Source organism: Bactrocera neohumeralis, chromosome 3 (assembly GCF_024586455.1).
Source record: "Bactrocera neohumeralis isolate Rockhampton chromosome 3, APGP_CSIRO_Bneo_wtdbg2-racon-allhic-juicebox.fasta_v2, whole genome shotgun sequence".
Taxonomy (NCBI): Eukaryota; Metazoa; Arthropoda; class Insecta; order Diptera; family Tephritidae; genus Bactrocera; species Bactrocera neohumeralis.
Window position 1 is genome coordinate 4772828 of NC_065920.1, and position 21555 is coordinate 4794382.

The window sequence follows — 21555 nt, forward strand, 5'->3', positions numbered from 1 at the left end:
AAATGTATTATTATTATGTATTGTGAAGAGGGAAAAGGGGACTGAGCTAGAGATGGCACTAGGTATGAATACTAGTCATAATTAACTTGATATAAAAGAACCTTATTCAAATTCTGAAACCAAAATCTATGACAAAAGTGAGCAAACATAGTGCAGATAAAATTACAGCAACATTCGGATAGATCTCTCGTTAATATAAACTAAGCACGCGTGTCCAAGTCGAATTCTATGAAAATCAGCGCTGAATGACAACAATAATTTCCACGCATTGCGCGGCTAACGCGGCATGCAAAGGCAAGTCACCGACATCAAAGACTTTAACGAATTTTTATTCAAAACGATTTGATTCAAAGAACAAAAACAAACTAACTAACCGACGCAAGTCATAAACATTAACTTCTTTCTTTTATTTACCGAATTGATAAAAACCCAAAAATGAATTGCGAGGAATCAAAGCGGCAGCTGCGCGCCAGCAGACAATGGGCCAGTGTCCTTTGTGTGTGGCGAGCGGCCAAATTCATCGTTAATAAATATGATATGTTGCCAAAGGGCAAAGTATGCCAGGACTACTGTTAGGGGGTCAGCGAACAATAGCGCCGAAGTCAGCCAGACAGATAGACCGACAGCCGATGGGGGAAGATGACACAGGTAGCTGCGCAGAGCTGATGTTGGCGCGCATGCGCAGTCAAGCGTCAAATAATTCACCGCGCAAGTCAGTTTGTCAGTCACCGAGTGTGCCCGCATACATTCATAGAGGTATTATGTAGCACATACAAGCGCGCTTCGTTGACAGACAGTTGAATTGGGATCACCAGCGCGCCACCACCTACACCAGGACAGCGTCGGCCAGGTGCGCCATTATATAAGCAACTTTTTGGAATTCCAATTCAGCGATTTTGATTGCGCCAACACGTACACCAACAACAACAACTCGGTGCATTCACTTTTCTTTTGCAGCGATCCGCATATCTGCTGGTTGCTTTGTTGTTGACAATTCCTGGAAGCAATTCCTTTTGCTGGCTTTTCAAAACATTTACTCCACTGTTGCGTTCGACGACTTTGATTTGGCGTTTATTTTCTTATTTATTTATTTATTGCTGCGGTGGTTGTTGTTTGTTTGGAGCGTTAGCGTTATGTCATAATGTCCTGTGCTCTTCTTATCCTCCTCTTGTTGTTGTTGCTGTTGTGTTTTTTCTTTCCACTTCTTCCAATCTCCTATTGATAATGCTGCACCGGCCCGTGGCAGTGATTTTCTTCTTTCAGCAATAAAAAGGAAGCAAAAAATTAATTGTATTGATCCTTCTGCGCATTGTTTTTGTTGTAAAGGAACCGTAGCCGGCAGGATGCTTTTGTCCTCGAGCTAAAAGGCAGCAAAGGCAAAAATAATAACACTGAAAAAATAGCGTGATTTTGTTGAATTGACATGATTGTTGTTCGGCACTCGTGCAGCTGCACAGTGGGACGAATACAGTGGTATTGGGAAATTTATAAGAAAAAATATTAATTTTTCTTTCAGAAATGCAAAAGGTTTCTTACAAGAACTGGACTCCGATCGTTCAGTTTGTATGACAGCTATATGCTATGCCAATCTGTACAATTTGTTCAAAGATAGTATTATTGTGATTCCGTGAAGATATTTCGTCAAATGAAAAAGTTTCGATGTGAAAGATGCACCTCGCTCTTGTCGATCTATCGTTGAAAAAGTCGATGAAATTTTGGAAAATATTTACCAGGACCGTCACATAAGCAGCTATGACATCGCTAAGGAACTTAACATTAATCATCAAACGGTTTTGAACCATTTGAAAGAGGCTGGCTACAAAAAGAAGCTCGATATTTGGGTACCACATAAATTGTCTGTGAAAAATTTAATGGACCGAATTAGCATCAGCGATTCTTTGCTGAAACGAAATGAAATCGAACCTTTCCTGAAGCGAATGGTAACAGGAGACGAAAAGTGGCTCAAATACGACAATAATGTGCGAAAAAGATCGTGGTCCAAGCGAGGTGAATCTCAACAAATGGTCGCAAAGCCAGCATTGACGCCTGGAAAGGTTACGCTGAGTGTTTGGTGGGATTGGAAAGGAATCATCCATTAAGAGCTGCTTCAGCCCGGTCGGACGATTGATTCTACATTTTACTGTCAACAACTGATGAGATTGAAGCGAGCAATCGAAAAAAACGGCAAAAAATTATCAACAGAAAGGGCTTCGTCTTCCATCAGGACAACACTAGACCACACACATCTTTTATGACACGGCAAAAACTGGAAAGCTTAGCTGGGAAGTTTTGATGCATTCACCATATAGCTCTGACCTTGCTCCATCGGACTACCATTTTTTTCGGCTATGCAGAACTCCCTTAATGGAGTAAACTTGGCTTCAAGTGAAGCCTGTGAAAATTACTTGTCGCAGTTTTTCGCCGAGAAACCAGAAAAGTTTTACGCTGATGGAATAATGTCTCTAGCGGAAAAATGGCAAAAAGTGGTCGACCAAAATGGTACATATTTGGTTAATTAATTTTATACTTATGTAAAAGTTAAAGTTTGATTAGAAATACGAAAGACTTTTTCGACTACCCAATATACATATCTTCTCCTCGAGCTTCTCTCCATTTTTGAATGCTGTCACTGTTTCTCCTTCATATTAAAGATTATCCTGCCTTTCTTTGCACCTATACTCGGAAATCATAAATAAGTTCTGTTGATCTTTTGCCATAAAACTTCCTGGAATCTCTTAATTTCGAACTATATTGGAATACAGTTTCAAATCTACCAGAAGAAAAGCGTCGCTTTTAGTAGGGAAGTATAGACGATCCTTATATTATTATCTCCGCGCTAAAAAATATGCTATGATTTGAGAATTTCGTAAACATTAATCGGTGTGGACCTATATTTAGTTTTCCTGGACCTCCTGTATCTTTGCCACTTAGTTATGGTCCGAAATTTTTGATCAAAATATTTTTTTTTTATTTTCTGTTCCTTTCTAAAAAAATTTTGATTGCCTTGCGCCCACTGTGCAGCTGCATAAACGGCTTGTTAACATGCGAGAAAGGTGGGGCAGCATAATCAGAATCGCCCATTGTCAACGACATCACACATCGTATATAATATGTGCTGGTATTGTGCCTCGAGCGGCTGATGGCTGTCGGCTGATCGATTTCGTACGTTGACGATGATGGCATAGAACTACATACATACATATGTATATATGTATGGGTGTGTGAGTTTGGCAAAGAAGTCGAAGAAGGGCCGTTACTCGAGCGCATGTGCGAGCAGGGAGATATAGTGATGTTGGTGTTAGTATTGGTGATGGTGGTGTCTTAGTTGCTGGCAAGGTGCGGTGGTTACTGACACCGGGCGCAATGTCTCGAAGCTATTGAAAACGGTATGCGCCCGAAGTAAAGACGAAGTATTCGCAAAAACAACATACCATATCTGTGTGTGTGCTTGCTTGTGTCTATGCAGAGCGTTTGCCCTCAAGCCGCTTGTGGAACACCGGTGAGCTGAGTGTGTGCAATTTTTATTTCAGATCTTATTTTTTATGCTACCGCACGTACGATCAGGAACGCTTACAGACACACATACATATGTATATATGTATATGAGCGAGCAAATTCATAAGACGCATACTTGTTTTTGTAATGCTGCGCACACTTCGCCTGCAACAATGGCATGAGGCAAGGTGCAAAAATAGGACGAACCCTATTGTTTGGCGCAGTCAGCGCTGATGTCAGTCGCTATTCAAGTGTCAAATACCGTAAACGCTGGCAAAAAAGTGTGCGCTGACTGGGTCAATGGTGCGCGCGCAGACGCATACATACCAACACAGTGTTATATGTGTAAAAATATGAGTGGCACACCTGCCGCAATCACTGCTACCACACCAGCAGCAACAACAATGTTTGCAAAAATTTCAACTCAACATTCACTCAATTATACACACTGCCGCGCTCATGACTCAGCGGAGATGCTGCTTTTTTTTGAATGAAGCGAATACCGCATGCTCCGCGCTCGTCAGCGAAAATCCCGCGCTCTAACGCTAATAACAGCCATTAAGCAGGTAAAGCAGACTGCGTTTACGCGACTAATATCGACCGTCGTCAGACACTTGTCGCCGCGCGCTCCACTGACCTTTTTTCTTGAGCGCGTCCGAACAAAAGGACACGCAGGCGTCCGCGCTTATTAATTTGCTTAATATCCGCGTAAATATTAGCTTAAGCGCTTTGTCTGCCGCGCTAGACTATGTTATGACTAGCGCGCACGGATTTTCCACACCGTCGCGACCTGCCGCTCGGCGCGCTCTGTGGGAAATTTCATTGCGTGGTATTTTCGCGTTTCACTGTTTTTTCTCGGGGCTTTCGCCAAGACAAGTGTTTGCTTTGTGCACATTTTGTTTATCTTTGTATTTATTGCGTTGACCGCGTAATTTGATTATTCCGTTAGTCGTTATTTACTTAGTCAGCGACTTGCGCTCGTTGTTGCACATGTATGCTTGCGCGCAGGCTCGCTTCATACTTTGCTCTTCCGTGGTTTTCCCTCCTTCAAACTCGGGTCTACTAACTGTCCGCGCTTGTCTCATTTTCCCAGTTTGAGAGGAAATTTCCTGGCTGGTTGCAGGCTTTTAATGTTTTTGTCCGATTTGCCTGGCTGGATGGCTGGCCGGCGATCTGTCTGCATGTCTGGCTGGCGGCTGGTTATTGCAATGACTTGTGTGGAAGGAATTCCGCGTTCTGTCGGATTTTTGTCATTGCCCGTATTTTTATCATAGTGCAATATGTTTGAGCAATTATGATCGTACAAACATATTTTATGCAGCTCGTATTGCTGCATCACATGTGTATGACTCACGTGCGGTGTTATGTATGAATGTATGTATGTATGTATGAATGTATGGATGTATGCATGTATGCGCGTATATTTTGAAATTTTATGGATTTCTTGGATTTTTGGTCAATTTGGAAAATCTTCACTGACATTTGGCAACTTGTGGCACCGTTTTACATTTGTAGGCCTGAATATGGAAATGGGAAATTTGTTTGATTATGGCACGCCCCCTAATAGAACAGTGTCTTTGTTCAATGTGGGAAAAAATTTATTGAATACAAATGACTTTGCGATTCATTTTATTTCTGTAATGTGTGAGCGGGTGTGTACGTCAGTGAAAATATTTTTATTGTTTTTTGGTTGGTGGATACGAAAATATTAAAGAATTGTGCAAAGTTTGTAATTCCGAGAAATAAGTCGGGTTACTTAAAGATGTTCTTAATTGAGAAACAAGTTAAGACGAAGGTTGCATTGTTCATAAACAAATATTAAATTTCTTCTGGCAGATTCTTCTGAAATTGTGACCTTGACTTAGAATCGCATCTTACATTTAGAAGAGATATTGAAAAAGTTTTCTGGCAAAACATAGCCCCAAATTGACAGCTCTTTGTAAAACAAATATTTTGGCTTACATTTTCCTTTATATTTTTGGTTTTCCTGTTTAAAAAAACTATTTTTTTTTAATTTTTCTGTGATATAAAGAATTAAATACTTTATTAGATTTTTTTATTCTTACATACAAACACTATTAAAAAAGGAATTCTGAAATTTTTGGACCTCTCGGAAAAAAGATGAACCCGCGTTGCCAGGACAACTCCTTACAGAATCATCTAAAGTGAAAAAAATACTTAACTTAGAACTTGGACAAGAGAAAAGAACTGGAAATTGGATTTTTGGCAATCATTTTTACAGAAAAATGAAAATTTGAGTGGAAAACATTTTTTTTCAAATAGTTGTATTTGAAAAAAAAATCTTTCGTTCGAGTTTTTAAGAATTGTATCTCTATTTTATGAAGATCGGTTGTGTAGTTCTCATGAAATCTTGCTAACCGACTTCAAAAACAGAGTTTGGAGAGAAACGCGTTTAAAGACGGCGCACTTAGCCTAGCTAGCTTCTAGTGCACAAGTCTCAAGAACGTATTCTAAAGGTGTTGTAGAATTTATTAAGAAAAGAGTTCGATTTTTTGAAACCCGTAAACCCATGTAACCCCTTAAAATATGAAATAGTCCGCAAGATTAGAAGTTATTTTTAAGGTCAGGTCTTATTTTTCATTTGACCACGTTGTAATGAGTTTTATTTTAAGGCGATTTCTTGATTATATATTCTTTCTATCTATGAAAAGTGATAGTCTTTAAAAAATACACTTTAAAAAACCTCAAACATTCCCTGTAAGTGGTTTAACTTCATTTTTGTCTCGACGTCATAACGATAGCGACATGTTAAATCATGACACATTTACTGTATTGAATAGCAAATTTAAAGCAGGTATTCATATCTTAAAAACTCTAAACACTAATACTGGGAAACCCTATAATATTATTTATTTTAAAATTTTACGGCTTGTTTTAGAGGGAGCAGCGTCCTCCGGCAAGTGGATGTCCTTAAATACTAATATTGTGTAGGTAGCCATTTTATCATAATAAAAAAAAAAAAAATTATGTAAACAGTTCTTTCTTCCAGAAAAATTATTAAAAGAGTCAAACAAAAAGTGTAATAAAATATAACTCGCTTTTTTGAGTCAATATAATGGGTTGTCAAAAAAGTCTTGCGGTATTTTTATTGAATTTTTTTTTTATTGAAACTGAAATGAATTTTTGATGGCTCATGCCTAGCTCTTGACCGATTCGACCAATTTAGCGATTTTATCACAATTTTCGACGACAGGCCTTCCGGAACGTGGCGCATCTTCGACCACCTCTACACCAGAACGAAAACGTTGAAACCATCGTTGTGCGGTGGAAATGGAAACTGTATCGGGTCCATAAACTGCACAAATTTTATTGGCGGCTTGAGATGCATTTTTGCCTTTTCGTAGTAGTACTGTACAATATGCCGTATTTTCTCTTTATTTTGCTCCATGTTTGCGACGCTATAACTCACGAACGACTTAAAAGAAACGACAATCAATCAAACACGTGTTAGCGCGTGAAATAGGCTTTCCAAAAAGGTATTGCATGACCCGATGCGACGAATAAGACTAGAACTACGCGCTTTCAGCGCCAACTAGCGAAAATACCGCAAGACTTTTTTGACAAACTATATGTGTAAAATCTGGAGTACATGTTTGCATGGATTTTTGGTTGTTTTAGGTGAGTTTATTGTGATCCGAACTTTGGATAGGAACAGCGATCATTTGCTATAGTTCTTTAATATTAGTGCAATCATTGCCGGGAAATATTCAGGAAAAAAAAATTAAATAATAATAAATTCTATAATATTAAATTTTTTCAATAAATATATAGATAAAACAACAAACATGATAATAGTTCTTAGTGAGTTATAAAATTTACAACTACAGCTAATTATACCCTTTAAAAATACAAACGATCTTTTACAAGAACTTAATTTCTGTCGTTCAGTTGCAGTCGGTATATAGTATAGCGATCCGATCTTTACATTTTCTTCGGAGATTGTATAACTGGCTGAAACCATAACCCATGTCAAATTTCGTAAATATATCTCGTCTAACGAAAAAGTTTGCTATGCAAACCCTTAGCTTAATACTCACCGATCCGAGTTAGATCGCCGAAAAAACAGCCCTTGTCCGGATATAATCCGGGTCAATTCTGGTGCGTAGAACCGGCTGTCGGGGAACACTTCGTTGCGATTGGTCAGTTTGAATGGCAGCTGTATGCCTTAATGATCCGATAGCGGCAGTTCCCACAAACGAGCAGTTTCCTCTAGGGAAAAGTACGTGTGCAAATTTTCAGATTGATATCTCAAAAACTAAGAGAGTAGTTCGCGTATATACAGACCTACAGCCAGAGAATAAGGCTAAATCGAGGAGCTCTTACCTTTTCTCCTAGGTGTTACAAACTGCGAACTAAAGTCTCATACTTGGTGAGAATTATTTTCGAAGTTCTCGAAATATAAAGTGAAAAAAAGTAATACATAGATATAAATTGATAAAACAAAATTAACGAAGAGTTGGTGATTCGGAGCATTGGGTGGAGATGTTCAAGCGTAATAAGCCGGAGATTTTGTGTCGATATGTGAATATGGGTTAAACATGGCTCCATCATCCAAAGCCCAATCGACAGTCATTCGAGTGGAATGCATACGACGAAACCGCTCTAAAGCGTGGAAAAACAAAGCAGTCGGCTGACATGGTTATGTTGTCTTTATTTTGGAATGCGTATAGAATCATTTTTATTGACTACTTTGAAAAAGGAAGGACCATCAACAGCGACTATCACATAGCGTTATTAGACCATTTGAAGGACGAAATAACCGAAAAACGATCACATTTCAAAAGAAGAGTGCTGTTTCACCAAGCCCATACACCGCGTCACACGGTTACTAAAAACGATGGCAAAGATCCATGAATTCGGCTTCGAATTCTTATCGCATCTAAAAGAATGCTCGATGGGCAAGAAATTTTCGTCGAATGAAGAGGTGATCGCCGAAACTGAGGTCTATTTTTCACAAAGGACAAATATTCTACACAAAATAGGTATCGAAAAGTTGGAGAGTCGCTTTTGTCAGTAGATCAACCTTGAAGGGAACAAGGTTGAATAAAAAGAGGAATTTTGCTAAACAATAGAGCAACGTGTCTTCATTATTGAGGTAATATGTCAAGTATAATGGAAGATTGGCGGCCGCAGCTCGAATATTTCATACAAAATATGGTCGGAATATAATAAAAATTTTGTATCAGTATATAACGTACATATAAAGGGTCTGCCAAGAAGAAGGAGGAGATGTTAAAATCAAACCAAATAACAAAATTTGACACCGAAACCGAACTAACGAATAAAATCAAAGTCTATTCCCTTGCTTGAAGCTATTGTTGTCCAAACACTTGAAAAATGTTCTACAAGCAAACATCTTTCGCAAAATTGTCAAAGAAACAAGTTCTGCCTTCTAGAAAGGAGTCAGAAGAACACAAAATCATTAACTCCTTTAAAAAATTAAAAAAGTGGCATCCGGAAGAAGGCACGCAAAGCAGTTGATTGACGAAAACTTCCATAAAAACTTAACACACACACGCACACATATGCATACCACATACAAATATAGCACATTCATACTTTCCCACCAAAAATTCGGAAACTTTCCGTGGACACGAAAATGCTCAGCTCATTTAAAACAGATGTTGCATGACAACACTTTTGAGGTGCAGCGACTGCTGTAGAATGACGTTCAAAATGCAATAAGGAATTGACGAGGGCAGCGCGGAATCACTCAAGCGACTGCACCGATAGTTGCATCATCGTATGAGTGCAGCGTTTTGAGGCAGCAATTGGAATAAGCAGCGGGCATATAGCACTGGAAGCAACCCCAAAACGACGTCAAAACAGATGCAAGTGTGTGTGTGAAGGTAATACGTGAAAGTGTCTGTGTTTTTGTAACACGTCTGTGTGTGTTTGTGCGTGTCCAGCAAATTCTTATTCGAATGAGGCGAGTCGTGTATAAATGTTGCACGTTTAATGTGGAGTAAGGGGAAAAAATAAATAGAAAACTCATTACAAGAGTATGCGGAACGCAATGGAAGCGGAATGGCTTTTTGAGTGTTTTTCTGAAGTGGGAAATTGACATACCTGCCGAGGGGGATTCTCGCCTATAAATATATTAACATGTATGTATTGCATGCAACAACAAACACAATTACTGTAGCCCCCTCATAGTGTCGTACATAGAAATCCATATTTTGGAGTTTGGTTGTATGAAAATTGTTGTCGCGATCACTTGGGGAGCCCCAAGCAGATGCCGCTGGATCACTTTCTACTTTCACGCCAATCAACGCACTCGGGGGACACATTTTTGACAAGTTATTACAGCCAGCAGTCAACGTGTGTAATGGAGATGAAAATGTGTCAACGAAAAATATGAGATCAGACGATCAATCGATCGATCGTATGCCGTTACGATACATATATACATGTGTAGATACTTAGTGCCTCGCATGACACACATGGGAGGCATAAACACAGGCGAACACTGATGCGAAGAAGGTGTTGCGGTAATGCCTAAATTTCACACCACACAAACGATCGCAGCTCAGGTGTGCGTATGTGTGTGTAATGGTTGGAAAATGAGAGGCTTCCCGTGAGTTATTGGCAGGATCAGTGATCTACATAAGTTGGCAATAAATTGGAGCCAAGTTGTGTGTATTGTATGACTACTTGTATGGCACATGACTAAACTACGCGATCAAACGATCGATTTGGAGGTCTCAAATATGTAGTTTGGGGACTGTAAGAGAGATGGATCTTCGTGAAGTTGGATTCTCGGAAAATCGCTGCATTTCTCATAATAAGAATAGTAACTGAGCTTCCTCTATAGGATGGAAATTGCTTCAGTTTTCGCGAGGCAGGATCACTGATCTGCCAGAGCAGGCAAACACTTAGAGCCAATATGCGTGAATCCTGAACATTTCGGTATATACAAATGTACGCTAGGCAATTGGCATGCCTAACGAATGCGGGTTAACCACCGCACGATCGTTTGAGCTGTTCGCAAAGGTGGTAGCGATAGTTAGCCGATTGGCAGTGTAGATCGGAGGGTTGCTTATTGGTAAACAAACGCATTTCACTCAATATTTCTATGTATATATGTGTGTGTGTGTGTGAAAAGTATGACTCAAACTCAGCTGGCGCGTCTGTAAAATGCTCAACCTCACACATACACACACACACACAAAAGTTATAGAGCGTTGCACGATGCTGTCTACGCGGTGGTGACTAGCATGCTGGCTGTCTGACGTCGTCTACGCATGCATTAAGGGATTCCGTGTGTACGTAATTTCCCAATGAATGGCCACGTGTAAACGCCTATGTATGAGTGTGTCGCGTAGTACGAGCTAAGGCGCTAGGCACGACTGCGGCGACATTTTCTGCAGCTGAGCGTATGGAAATACCAAATGACGAGGGGAAGGCAGCGCAGAACTATTATTGTTTTGAATTGTTAATAGTAGCAGTGGCGGCAGCAGCAGCCGTGACAACAACAACAACCGACAACCATTTGAGGAACTACCCGAGTGATTTTGGAGTTTTTATGCCGTGTGTGTGTGTGCATGGTTGTGTGGTAAAATGTGTTTTCGTTTAGTATTTTCTTCGGTCAACAGAGAAGAACAACCACCACCACCAACAACAACCATATACGCTGGCCGTGGCCGTGGCAATCAATTGAGTTGAATCCGAAAAACTCTGAGTTCACCGAGACTGACTCTGATAATGTATAAAAGACCGTGCCCGTTGTCGAACCTGTCATAATAGCAGCAGTGCTCGCAGAGTGTAGAACACCAAAAAAAGAAACGGAAAACACAATTAGAATTCAGTTCAAAACTTCGCTAAAGATCTACAACAACATCCACAGTGTTTTTGTGTATGTGTTAGAGTAGAGTGAGCAGAAGAAGCAAGCAATAAATAAATAAGTGCGCAATAGAGTTTGTGAAAAAGACCTTAAGAAAGACAAAAGAACACATAAAAAAATAAACTAAAAGTTTATGAACGATTTTAAGTTCGAAAATAATTTTGCGAAAATCCCGGAAAACCCAAAATAACATAATGGCCACTACAGCAACAAAGTACAAGAGCTGTCCGCTCAAGAAACGGCCCATCGTTTACGAGGATACAACCGAAACTGAAGCAGAAACAGCAACAGTCACGGTCAGAGATCCCATGCAATATTATGCCGCAGCAGCTGCTTTCGCCACAGCCAGCATGATCAAGCACGAGCCACAGCCAGTTGCTGAGTACGAGCTTTTGGCTGACGAGCAGCCGCAAGATCTTTCGCTGAAACGCAAAGCCACAGACAACTTTGAGAATTATATCGTGCCAGCAAAACGCGAATACGTGCTGAACCTCTCGAAGGACGGTTACGAAGCAAATGCGTACGATGAGTCCTTCTCCAAAGCCTATCAACAACGTGCCAACTCGCCAACACACTCGATCCACTCGCAACACTCCGTCGAGTTGGGTACTTGTTCGGCGTTGATGTCACCCGTTGAACCCTACACCTCAGACTACGAATCGGACTATTACCAACAATTGCAACAGCAAACCGCACCAGCGGTCGCAATACATTTGCGTGGCTTGACAGCCGCTACCAGCGGTTATACCACAAACTCGACGGACTACAAATCCGCCTTCATGCTAGCCGCTGGCGGCGCTGCGCCAATGACAGCGCTTTGGAGCGCCTACCAGCCATCCAATGGCGGCAATTTGAATGCGATCTTTCCCTCGCCAGCCTCCTCGATAGCCACCTCACCACGTTCGGTGTACTCATATCATCAAATGACACCACCATCCAGTCCCGCTTCGGAAGCAGGCTCCGAGCCAGAGGATCTGAGTCTACGCAATGATATACCATTGCCGGCGCTAATGCATCATCAAAACGAACCGTTGTCCAGCTTTAGCTTGAACACCAAATCAACGAAGTGTGCAACGAGTAGTGAGGCGCAAGCCGCCACAGCCGCTAACAAGGCTGCCAGTTACCGTTACAAATGCGACAAATGTAATAAAATGTACTCGACTGTTATTGGTCTGTCGAAGCATCAGCAATTCCATTGCCCGGCCGCCGAGTGCAATCAGGATAAAAAGCAGCATTCCTGCCACGAATGTGGCAAGCTCTACACCACTATTGGCGCCTTGAAGATGCACATACGCACACATACCTTGCCCTGCAAGTGCCCCATCTGCGGTAAGGCCTTCTCGCGTCCATGGCTGCTGCAGGGTCACATACGCACACACACCGGCGAGAAGCCCTTCCACTGCAGCGACTGCCCGCGCTCCTTTGCCGATCGCTCCAACTTGCGCGCTCACCAGCAGACCCATGTGGAGGTGAAGAAGTACGCCTGCAAGGTCTGCCACAAATCCTTCTCGCGCATGTCGCTGCTCAACAAGCACACTAGCTCCAATTGCACCATTACAATTGCGTAGACTAGTGTCGCAGGAGCGCGGCCTTCGCGCCGATGTCAGTCGATGTCAGTGAAGCTTGACCAGAAACGAAAACCAAGTGCCAGTAGCGTTGCGTAAACAGTGCGTTGACATATTCAGTATTTATACTTAAAAGAGTTCAGTTTACTTTTTATTAGTTTTTAGTGTAAATTACAACAATTTATTGTTGCAACTATGTAAGCGGTTGTAACAGCAGGAGTTTATGTTTTCTAAGTTCTAGTCGTTTTTGTTTCAATGAAATCATTTTTAGTTGAAGACGGAAGAAAATTTTATGATTTCAATTAGTATTTTATTACTTGCTTGCCATTTTTTTTAATTTTTTGAAAAAATTATACTGGAATTTCGATTTTTTTCTTGAAGATACTATATTTTTAGTTTTAAGAATTTTCGTATAATTTTTGCAAATTTTTATGTTTAGCTGGTGCATTTTCACCAGCCCATACACAGCGACAGCACTCAACCAAATTAGCTCTTATGAAAACCCTCACGGAAGCTTAGACTCTAATTATTATATAATGAATGGAAATTAATTAAGTGTTTTTGTATGAAAAAACTATAAAAACTGTTGGAATATTTTATTAAGTTACCTAATCTTAAGTTATTTTTACGAATTGGAGGACACTAAACTTAAATACAATACTCAAAGAAACTATAAATAATATCTCTTCTTATTTACTATCAAAGTCGGTATGGGAATTGGGAGATTTTGAAAATCGTACACGATTCTACTTGTTAAAAGCCTACAAAATTTAGTCCACTAAATACTAACAAGGATTCTGAAACGCAATCCCGCAATGTAGCCTGAATACGTCATACAATATTTATCAATAGTACTGAATTTGAGACTAGTTATGTCTGTAGGGTGTGAAACTTCGATGAATTTCTTACTTAGCAGTAAACCTTTGATATTTTAGGTTCGAAAGTTGACTGAAGAGAGATCTAGAATTAACATCAAAGGACCAAAGTTTCATATCCAGACATACTACGAATATACTTTTACACTAATTATTATTCATAACAGTTTTAAAAAAGGACTTCACCATTATCTGAGGTCTAAATTTATGTAAATCTTTTTTTCATTTTAAGAATATTTTATGAATAAGTGTAGATTGCGGTAGGCCCTTAAAAAACATGTATTTTATTAAAGGCTTCCTAAATTCGAAACCCACCTATGTACCGATTCATGGAATCCCACTTCAAATGAATTATCCTCACTTCAAATTAATACAAGAAATCTCCCATAAGTCCGTACTTTCAATTGACTTGGCTTGATCCCAATATCTTTCTGAATACCGAACAAGTGGACTACGTTTGGTTGAACCTCACCTCATCCATTGTAACAAATATGTTTTCAACGAAGTACAGTTAGCAACGTTCGAAGCCCCTAAGCTTTTTGAGAGTCATCAGTCCGAGAGGTAGAGTATTTTTACAAGTGATAAGTCTCTCTCTTATAGCATGATGGATGTGTTCTCTCATCGGATTCAACTTTTCAAATGCCAGTGTCGACTTTTACTAGCCATTTCACCTTTCTGAAGCTCCTCTCGTACAGTGTGTGCTTGCCGCAGCTTCTTTCGCCTGGAGATTGGCTAGCTCAGTTCCACTGATTGCTCTATGCTCAGGAATCCACGCTTGTAAGATATATTTTTCGGTGGAAACCCTGTTAATCACTTTTGTACACTCCAGTACCATAGCTGATTTGATTTCTGCCGCTTGACTATCACTGAGTATGACAATTCGTTAAAAATGTTAAAATTCGTAAAAATTGTAAATATGTGCTTATGTCTATATAAGAGTATAGATGATGCCATTAAACCCACACTACTCGCTTAAACCCCTTGCAATCAAAGCAAATATTTGAAATCACTACCGTGAGCAGCACCTGCTCTTGCGCCAATATAGAACAAGCGAGTGCACAATATCCGTAACTAATGCCACACACTCATCTATATAGTAAATATATATTTAAGATTTTTATTTAACAAATCGTCTTCTGCGGCATGCCGAAGTCTTTGTGTAAACATTTTTTGCTTTTAAAGAAAAATTAATACAATATTCATACAAGTATCAGCGGTGGTAAACAGGGAAAAAGGATTGCATTGCATTGCAATGTGCCGAATACAGGAAATGTGCGCACGTACGCACTCATACATACATATAAACCTAGAATTTGAAAGGATTTTTCCTTACAGTAGCCAAATGCGCATGCGCTCAGATATATATATATATATGTTTGTATGCTTAAGCAAAGGAGTGCATGTGCACGGCGGAGTAAAGGCTTTTGTGATCCTCATCAGAGTGAATGTAAAGTGTTGAGTTGTGGTTGAATGATGGATTTGTGTGCTGGAGGGGGAAAGCGAAAGGCACCTACACAAATAGAGGATGTGTTCGCAGGTGAAGGTGAAAGTGAAAGGTGCAATTCTGCGTTGGTGCAGTGAGCCTTTCAAGTAGACAATATGGTTTAAGTGGCTTTGGTAGAATAAAGGAGTAAGGATTGTGGAAAGAAGGGATTGTATAAAGAACGATGTTGGATTATAATATAAAATTCAATAATTGGAGTGAGTTGGAGGAAATCATTTCAAAAGAATATAAAAATACACAATTAGTTCAAAAAATTAATTTTTATGTCAAAAGTTTTTCTTTATTATCGCCTTTAATAAAAAATGAAAAATATAATTTTGTGCAATCTAGCAAAACGCATAAGTGTAGCCAATGTTCAAATAAAATTTATTTTTATTTTTCAAAATATCATACAAAATTATTGCCCACATTTAGGGTGATATAAAATTAACCTGTTTGCCGATTGCATTAAATCTACTCTTATCATATATGTATGTACTCAGTACGTTTTACAGTCTAGCTCTGCGCCAAAATGTAGAATAAATTAACCTGAGTACCGGTTATATGAAAATTAAGAAGAATTGTGTTTCAAAGTTATTTTAGATGATATTCCAAAAAAAAAATTTTAAGTTGGATACCTTTTTGTTCAGTCCAGCACTACGCCTAAATGTAGGCAATGCTCAAATAAAATTAATTTACTATTGTTCGAAGCTCCATAAAACTATTGCCTACATTTAGGGTACCTTGAAGTCTACTCTTCTCATATACACCCTGAATTTTACAGTCTGCACCAAAATGTCGGCAACGTTTAAGTCATATTAATTTATCAGCGTTTAAATTGCACATTATTTCTGAAAGGCCATAGGGCAAATTTTGACTAAATTAAAGGCACATTAGCATGATTGCGATGACCATGTTGACCATATATTCAACTAATTTATACTCGAACACTGTACCCAAATATAGTCGACGTTTAAATAATTCTTATATGTAGGGTTACCATATTCCCTGACTTGTCAGGGAATTCCCTGATTTTGACCTTTGGCACTGATTCCCTATTTTCGTGAAAATTCTCTGATTTTCGTGAAAAATGCACTGATTCCCTGGGGAATCATATGCAACGGGACTGATTTTGATCAAGACCGATATGATAACCCTACTTATATGAAAGTTTTATGGAAGTGTTGCCTACATTTAGGGTTCACCTAAATAAGTTGTATGGAAGTGTTGCCTACATTTAGGATTCAACTAAATTAATTTGAGCTCCAACCATTGATCTCTTTAAAACTTAATGGCGGTCTGATTCGATTTGGTTCGAAGCTTAATAAAAAACTAGCTGAATTTTCTTTATTCTGATACATCTGAAGACTTTATTTTATTCATAAAATATATATGTATGAAGAAGGTACACAAGTTGGCTCCACTCTCAGTAGTAAGGTCCAGACTATCTAGCAAAGGATTCAAACTGTGTAACCCTGCAGACTTAATTAAAACAGCTTTAATACCTCATAGGAAATAGATTTAAAGGGCGACACGGGACTTTAATTTGAGGTCAGATACGGATATGGAGAAAGGAATATTAGGAAAATGTTTTTTTGGCCTTACAACAGCACAAAGAGTTTATTTAATATAATTCCGTGTCTATGTATCTCGGTTCATTTAAGTTGAGTTCAATATCCATTAGATAAGAAGCGCCATGTAGGCTTCTATATTAAATTAATAATTAAAATTTTGATATATTTGCTAATACCGAAACACCTTGCCACACTTCCTTTTCTTCAAATTTAAATTCTTGTGAATTCTTTTTACAGTTACGGCATACACCAAAGAAATTAATGAAATGTACGAAATTGTCATTAGGTTGCAGCAAACAGTTCTTAGAATTACTAAATCTGGTCATAGACGCACAAGTCGAGCATTTCGTAGAATCCTGCAACAGCCACCGGCATGTGTAGCAAATGAGAATGCAAAACAACAAAAGAATTGCAACACACAAAACCGTATTAACGATGTTGCACCTTGTGCAACATTCATTCAGCCAAAACAATACAAGACAACCTGTCTGTCGTCTATTTGTCTCGGGCGAGGCAGACAAGTTGTCCTGATTTTGCGCGCCAAAAGAGTAGAGCCAGCAGCAAGGTGACATAAAAAGTGTATACTTTATCGAATAATGTGTTGCTAAACGGCTGCTGTTGCACAGTTACTAATTCACTCACCGACACATCCACACACACACGCACACTTGTTCGCCTACTCGCCCGGGCAGATGAGTTTCCTCGGAATACTTTTGTCCAATTGCGCCTGTGTTTGTTGGTGTTTTCTTAGTTTTACTCTTGTTATTGTTGTTGTTTTTGTTATTGCTCGATAGTTACTAAGCTATTGCAATTTTGTTGGTTTGTCAATATTGTCCTGTGCGCAGGCGCTTCTCTTGCCACAACTACAAAAGCATGCCGCCAACGCGCCGCAAACGGTGATCAATGGAATTGCAGTGAAACAGTTTTCAGTTCTTCTTTTCTTATGTTTTTTGTTCGGCTCTATGATGACTTCGCCTCAGCTGCGCCAACTGCTCTGCAGCTTTCTTTGATTTTTCCTACTTTGCACTCTTTATTTTCTATTATTTTGTGCAAACAATTGCGGCCTGCTGTCTAACCAATCTTGCCTTTTTGTTCCATTTGCTCTCGTTTTTGTTTTTGTTGTTTTAGCTCTTCTGTTTTTCTTGCTTCTTGCGTTGGTATTTTTTGGATTCTGAGGCAGTTAATCAGCGCGCGCTTCGATGATTCAGCAGCCTTTGCTTTGGATCTTGGCTTGTTGTGTTGTTGTTGCTGGTATCATTGCGCCTCTGTTGACAAGTCAGGCGTTAAATGCGCCCAGCCTTCCGCTGCTACAGTAGTTCATATCTCTAAGGTGTCTCATCTGTCCTTTTTGTATTCTTTGCGGTTGCAATCCTCACTCTTGACTTATTTATCCTCTGCAAAGGACTGTTTTATGATGCTGTAATGGGCGGCGCGGTTTCTTCTACTTTTTTGACTTCAAAGTCCTTTGTTGGCTGTTAGGTAAAATATTAAATGAGACGGTCATTATTACGTGATTGCTATGCGTGATTGAATCTCCAGTTTGAATACTTGAGACTGACTGTTGACTGTTCGGTGGCAAGTAGTGTTTTTCGGCAGATGATTCTTTTTTAACCTCACTGATTTATCAGCGGATGATCTAAAACTGTTTAATAAATCCCAGCTACTGTGGACTTTCCATATTCATGATGAATGCATTGGCCTAAATATAATGCTTAAAGACTTACAAACCCGTTGTGTCTTTTGCTTATGAAAATTTGTTGCCACAATCAAGCTAGCAACACTGTTCTTGTCGGACCCGTTTAGCTTTTCGTCCTTTTATTATTCCGCTTTTGAAAGAGATTAAGCTGAAGAAAACATGATATATTTATTCAAAGAATATATTTATTCGAAAACCTTATTCAAAGTACACTTCTTCCAATTTCAGGGAAACCGCCATTTGGATGTTGAAAACTAACTAACGACGCTAATATGAAATCCAGAAGTAGTTGCGGAGAAGATTGAGACTTTTTTTCGCTGTGAGTATATTATCAGATTTCAAATTGTAGACTTTTGGATAACTAGGTCAGCATAGGTTCATCCGGTAGGCCAATAAGCCACGTACAGACCAGTTTCAGTTATTTGCGATACCAAATGGAGTTGACTTGCAAAGTTCAAGAGAAGTAGTCATCCTTTGTGATGCCAGCGCTTCACGCGAATTATAACAGACTCTGCGGCCTCACTGTCGATACCTCCTCCAATGTATCATACTGTGAGGACCCCAGATGCTTACAGTGTAGTCTTGCCAATGCGGGACAAGTGGACAAGAGATGCTCCATTGTTTCCCTGGTGCCATTGTTTTCCTGCAGTCTTCTCGATCTGTCAGCCCCATCTTGCGGGCGTGTGTCGCCATTAGAGAGTGACCAGTTAGTATTCCCATCATGCTCCTACAGTCTCTTCTATCGAGTGAGTTTTGAATAACTAGTTTACTCTTTAAATTTCTTTCTTCGGAACGTATTACAATCACTTATCATATAGAAAGCTTTGGTAACATTGAAGACAAAATAATACTTGTTCTAATAGAGACTTGTACTTCAGCACCTAACATTAAGATGGCTTGTTTTCCTCACCGATAGAACTTAACATGGACGTCCATTTCATGATGAAATCTGCAGACCATACACAATCTTCTATCGGATGTAGTCAGTGCGGTATTTTTTACAGGGTTTTTAGTCTTGGTCCCTTAATTAATCGACCGCATGTATCAAAATTACGTCAAAGCCATCGTTCGAGAAAATAGCTTTTCGTCGCTTTATTTACTATGTAAGTAAGATCTCAGTTCCTTTCGCAAGTTCTAAAGCTCTTATTTCTGAGTCAGCCTAAAGATACATAGGTCACTCTTATCTATCTTTCTACATATTTACAAGCCCAATAGATATCCTGGCCTCCCTAACAAAAACTATTATTAAATGCTTCTGAAGATGTCTGCAATTAAGGCTCTAGGTTTGATACTCAAAATACCCTTCTTTCTAAATTGAAAGCGCTAGAGGGTTCCGGCTGTTGTTTGAACTAATTATTCCCTGGCTATAATGTGATGGATCTCAGAATGTTTTGAGTATAGTGTTTCTGGCACTATAAGCTATTGCACTTTCTATATATTTTCCAAAAAGATTGACTCTACCGAATTTGTTCTTTTCTATTTATTTTTTTTTAACTCCATTCTTGAACACAATGTTAACTCCTTGATCCATTTCATTGTTTTGATCAATTGCCTCACAGTTCAGTTAACAAATTTGCTTATTCATCGCGGCCACGAAAATATGCGAGTAACTGACGTTATCGCTTACCAACCCGACATTTTGTAATTACTGACTGATTTGCTGCTAACAAACTGATTGCTGTGACACATACCAGCCATACATCTCTCATAAAACAACAACACTGACTAATTTCTGTCAATCGTTCTGCAAGGCAATGCGCCTTTGTGGAACCCTTGAACCAAGCCACTGCAACTGCCTGGCACAGGTGCTGCCGAGCGTTTCGAAGCTTGGCGCTTCTCCAACTCTTTTATTATTTATTTCTTCCCCCCACTGCTGTTGTTGTTGTTGCTATTTGTTGTGGCAAGTGCTGCTTTCTTGTCACCAACTTGCTGCCGTTCGCATTTGTTTGTCGTTCCAGTGATATGTGATCTCGTCGCTTGCTCGTTGGCGCTGTGGCGAGCACTGGACTGGCTGCGAGTCGGGGCAGGCTTGAAGGCATTGAAAATTAAAACCAACAAATGCATTTCTATTTTGTTAGAAATTGATTTGGCTTCCTTGATTTCACCTTAGTTGCACAATAATATGCATACATACATACATACATTCATATATGGTGCATGTACTTGTTGCAAGTACTTGTGTGGCTCGGTGACAGTTGTGCGGTTAATTATGCAACCGCTTTGGTGCGATTGTGTTGCCGGTGGACCTGACACCGATTTGCATATTCACGGTAATTAAAATTCCTCGCGAACACACGCACACTTGTTACATATTTACATGCATATTGACATAGATATTTACATAAATAGTACTTTCTAACCGATAGCTAGCTTACCAGGCGAATATCTAGGCACAGTGACGGAGGTAAATATATTTCGGCGGGGGTTGGGGCTGAAAGTTGTTGTGGTAGTTAGAGATTGGCTGGTTGTCACGGAGTTGTGCTGAGCCCCTGAGTTGAAAATCAGTGGGTGTTGGAAGTCAGGTCATTGAAGACATCACTGACACCGAGAGCTGATTCAATAAGTCTTACTAAAAACCCATGAGGACCCCCGGGGGACCAAGAGCTGATTGTATAAGTCTTACTAAAAACCCATGAGAGCCCCCAAGGACCTATAAGGACCTCTACCATAATTTAGTTGTTATATAATATACTCCTTTTGGAGCTTTGGTTCGAAGAAGTATTTGCCTTAGATAATAATCTAATATGGTTCTGAGTTTGATAGGCTTGAGGTTTTAGTAAGATAATAGAATGGGGAATCGCTGAAAATAGAGACATGTACTAGACATTCAACTTTATTAAGTAGGCATCATAGTTTTAGGCTTCCTAAGATTTAATTCATATTTAGCTCCGTCGGGCAGCTCGGATTATACAGAGAGGGAGCTAACTCAAAAATAATCTAATGTTTTCCCATACGACATACCTACAGACCGCGAAATATCTTCTGTTGCCTATTAGAATATTA

At 39.5% G+C, this 21555-nt stretch overlaps 2 protein-coding genes across 5 annotated transcripts in view; both read left to right on the forward strand.

The window, feature by feature from the left end:
- Positions 1 to 21555, forward strand: part of LOC126754110 (trans-1,2-dihydrobenzene-1,2-diol dehydrogenase) — a 239468-nt gene that overhangs the window by 99402 nt on the left and 118511 nt on the right. For all 4 annotated transcript variants that reach the window (XM_050466019.1, XM_050466018.1, XM_050466021.1 and 1 more), the window contains exon 5: positions 18781 to 18871. The gene's annotated coding sequence lies outside the window, so the exon portion shown is untranslated. The remainder of the gene's footprint in view (positions 1 to 18780; positions 18872 to 21555) is intronic.
- LOC126752832 (protein snail) lies at positions 11554 to 12927 on the forward strand. The gene has a single exon (XM_050463826.1). The coding sequence runs from the start codon at positions 11554 to 11556 to the stop codon at positions 12925 to 12927; it is 1374 nt and encodes a 457-aa protein (XP_050319783.1).

Excerpts from the sequence above, each read along its gene's own strand:
- LOC126752832 (XM_050463826.1), top strand. The coding sequence starts at position 11,554 with ATGGCCACTACAGCAACAAAGTACAAGAGCTGTCCGCTCAAGAAACGG.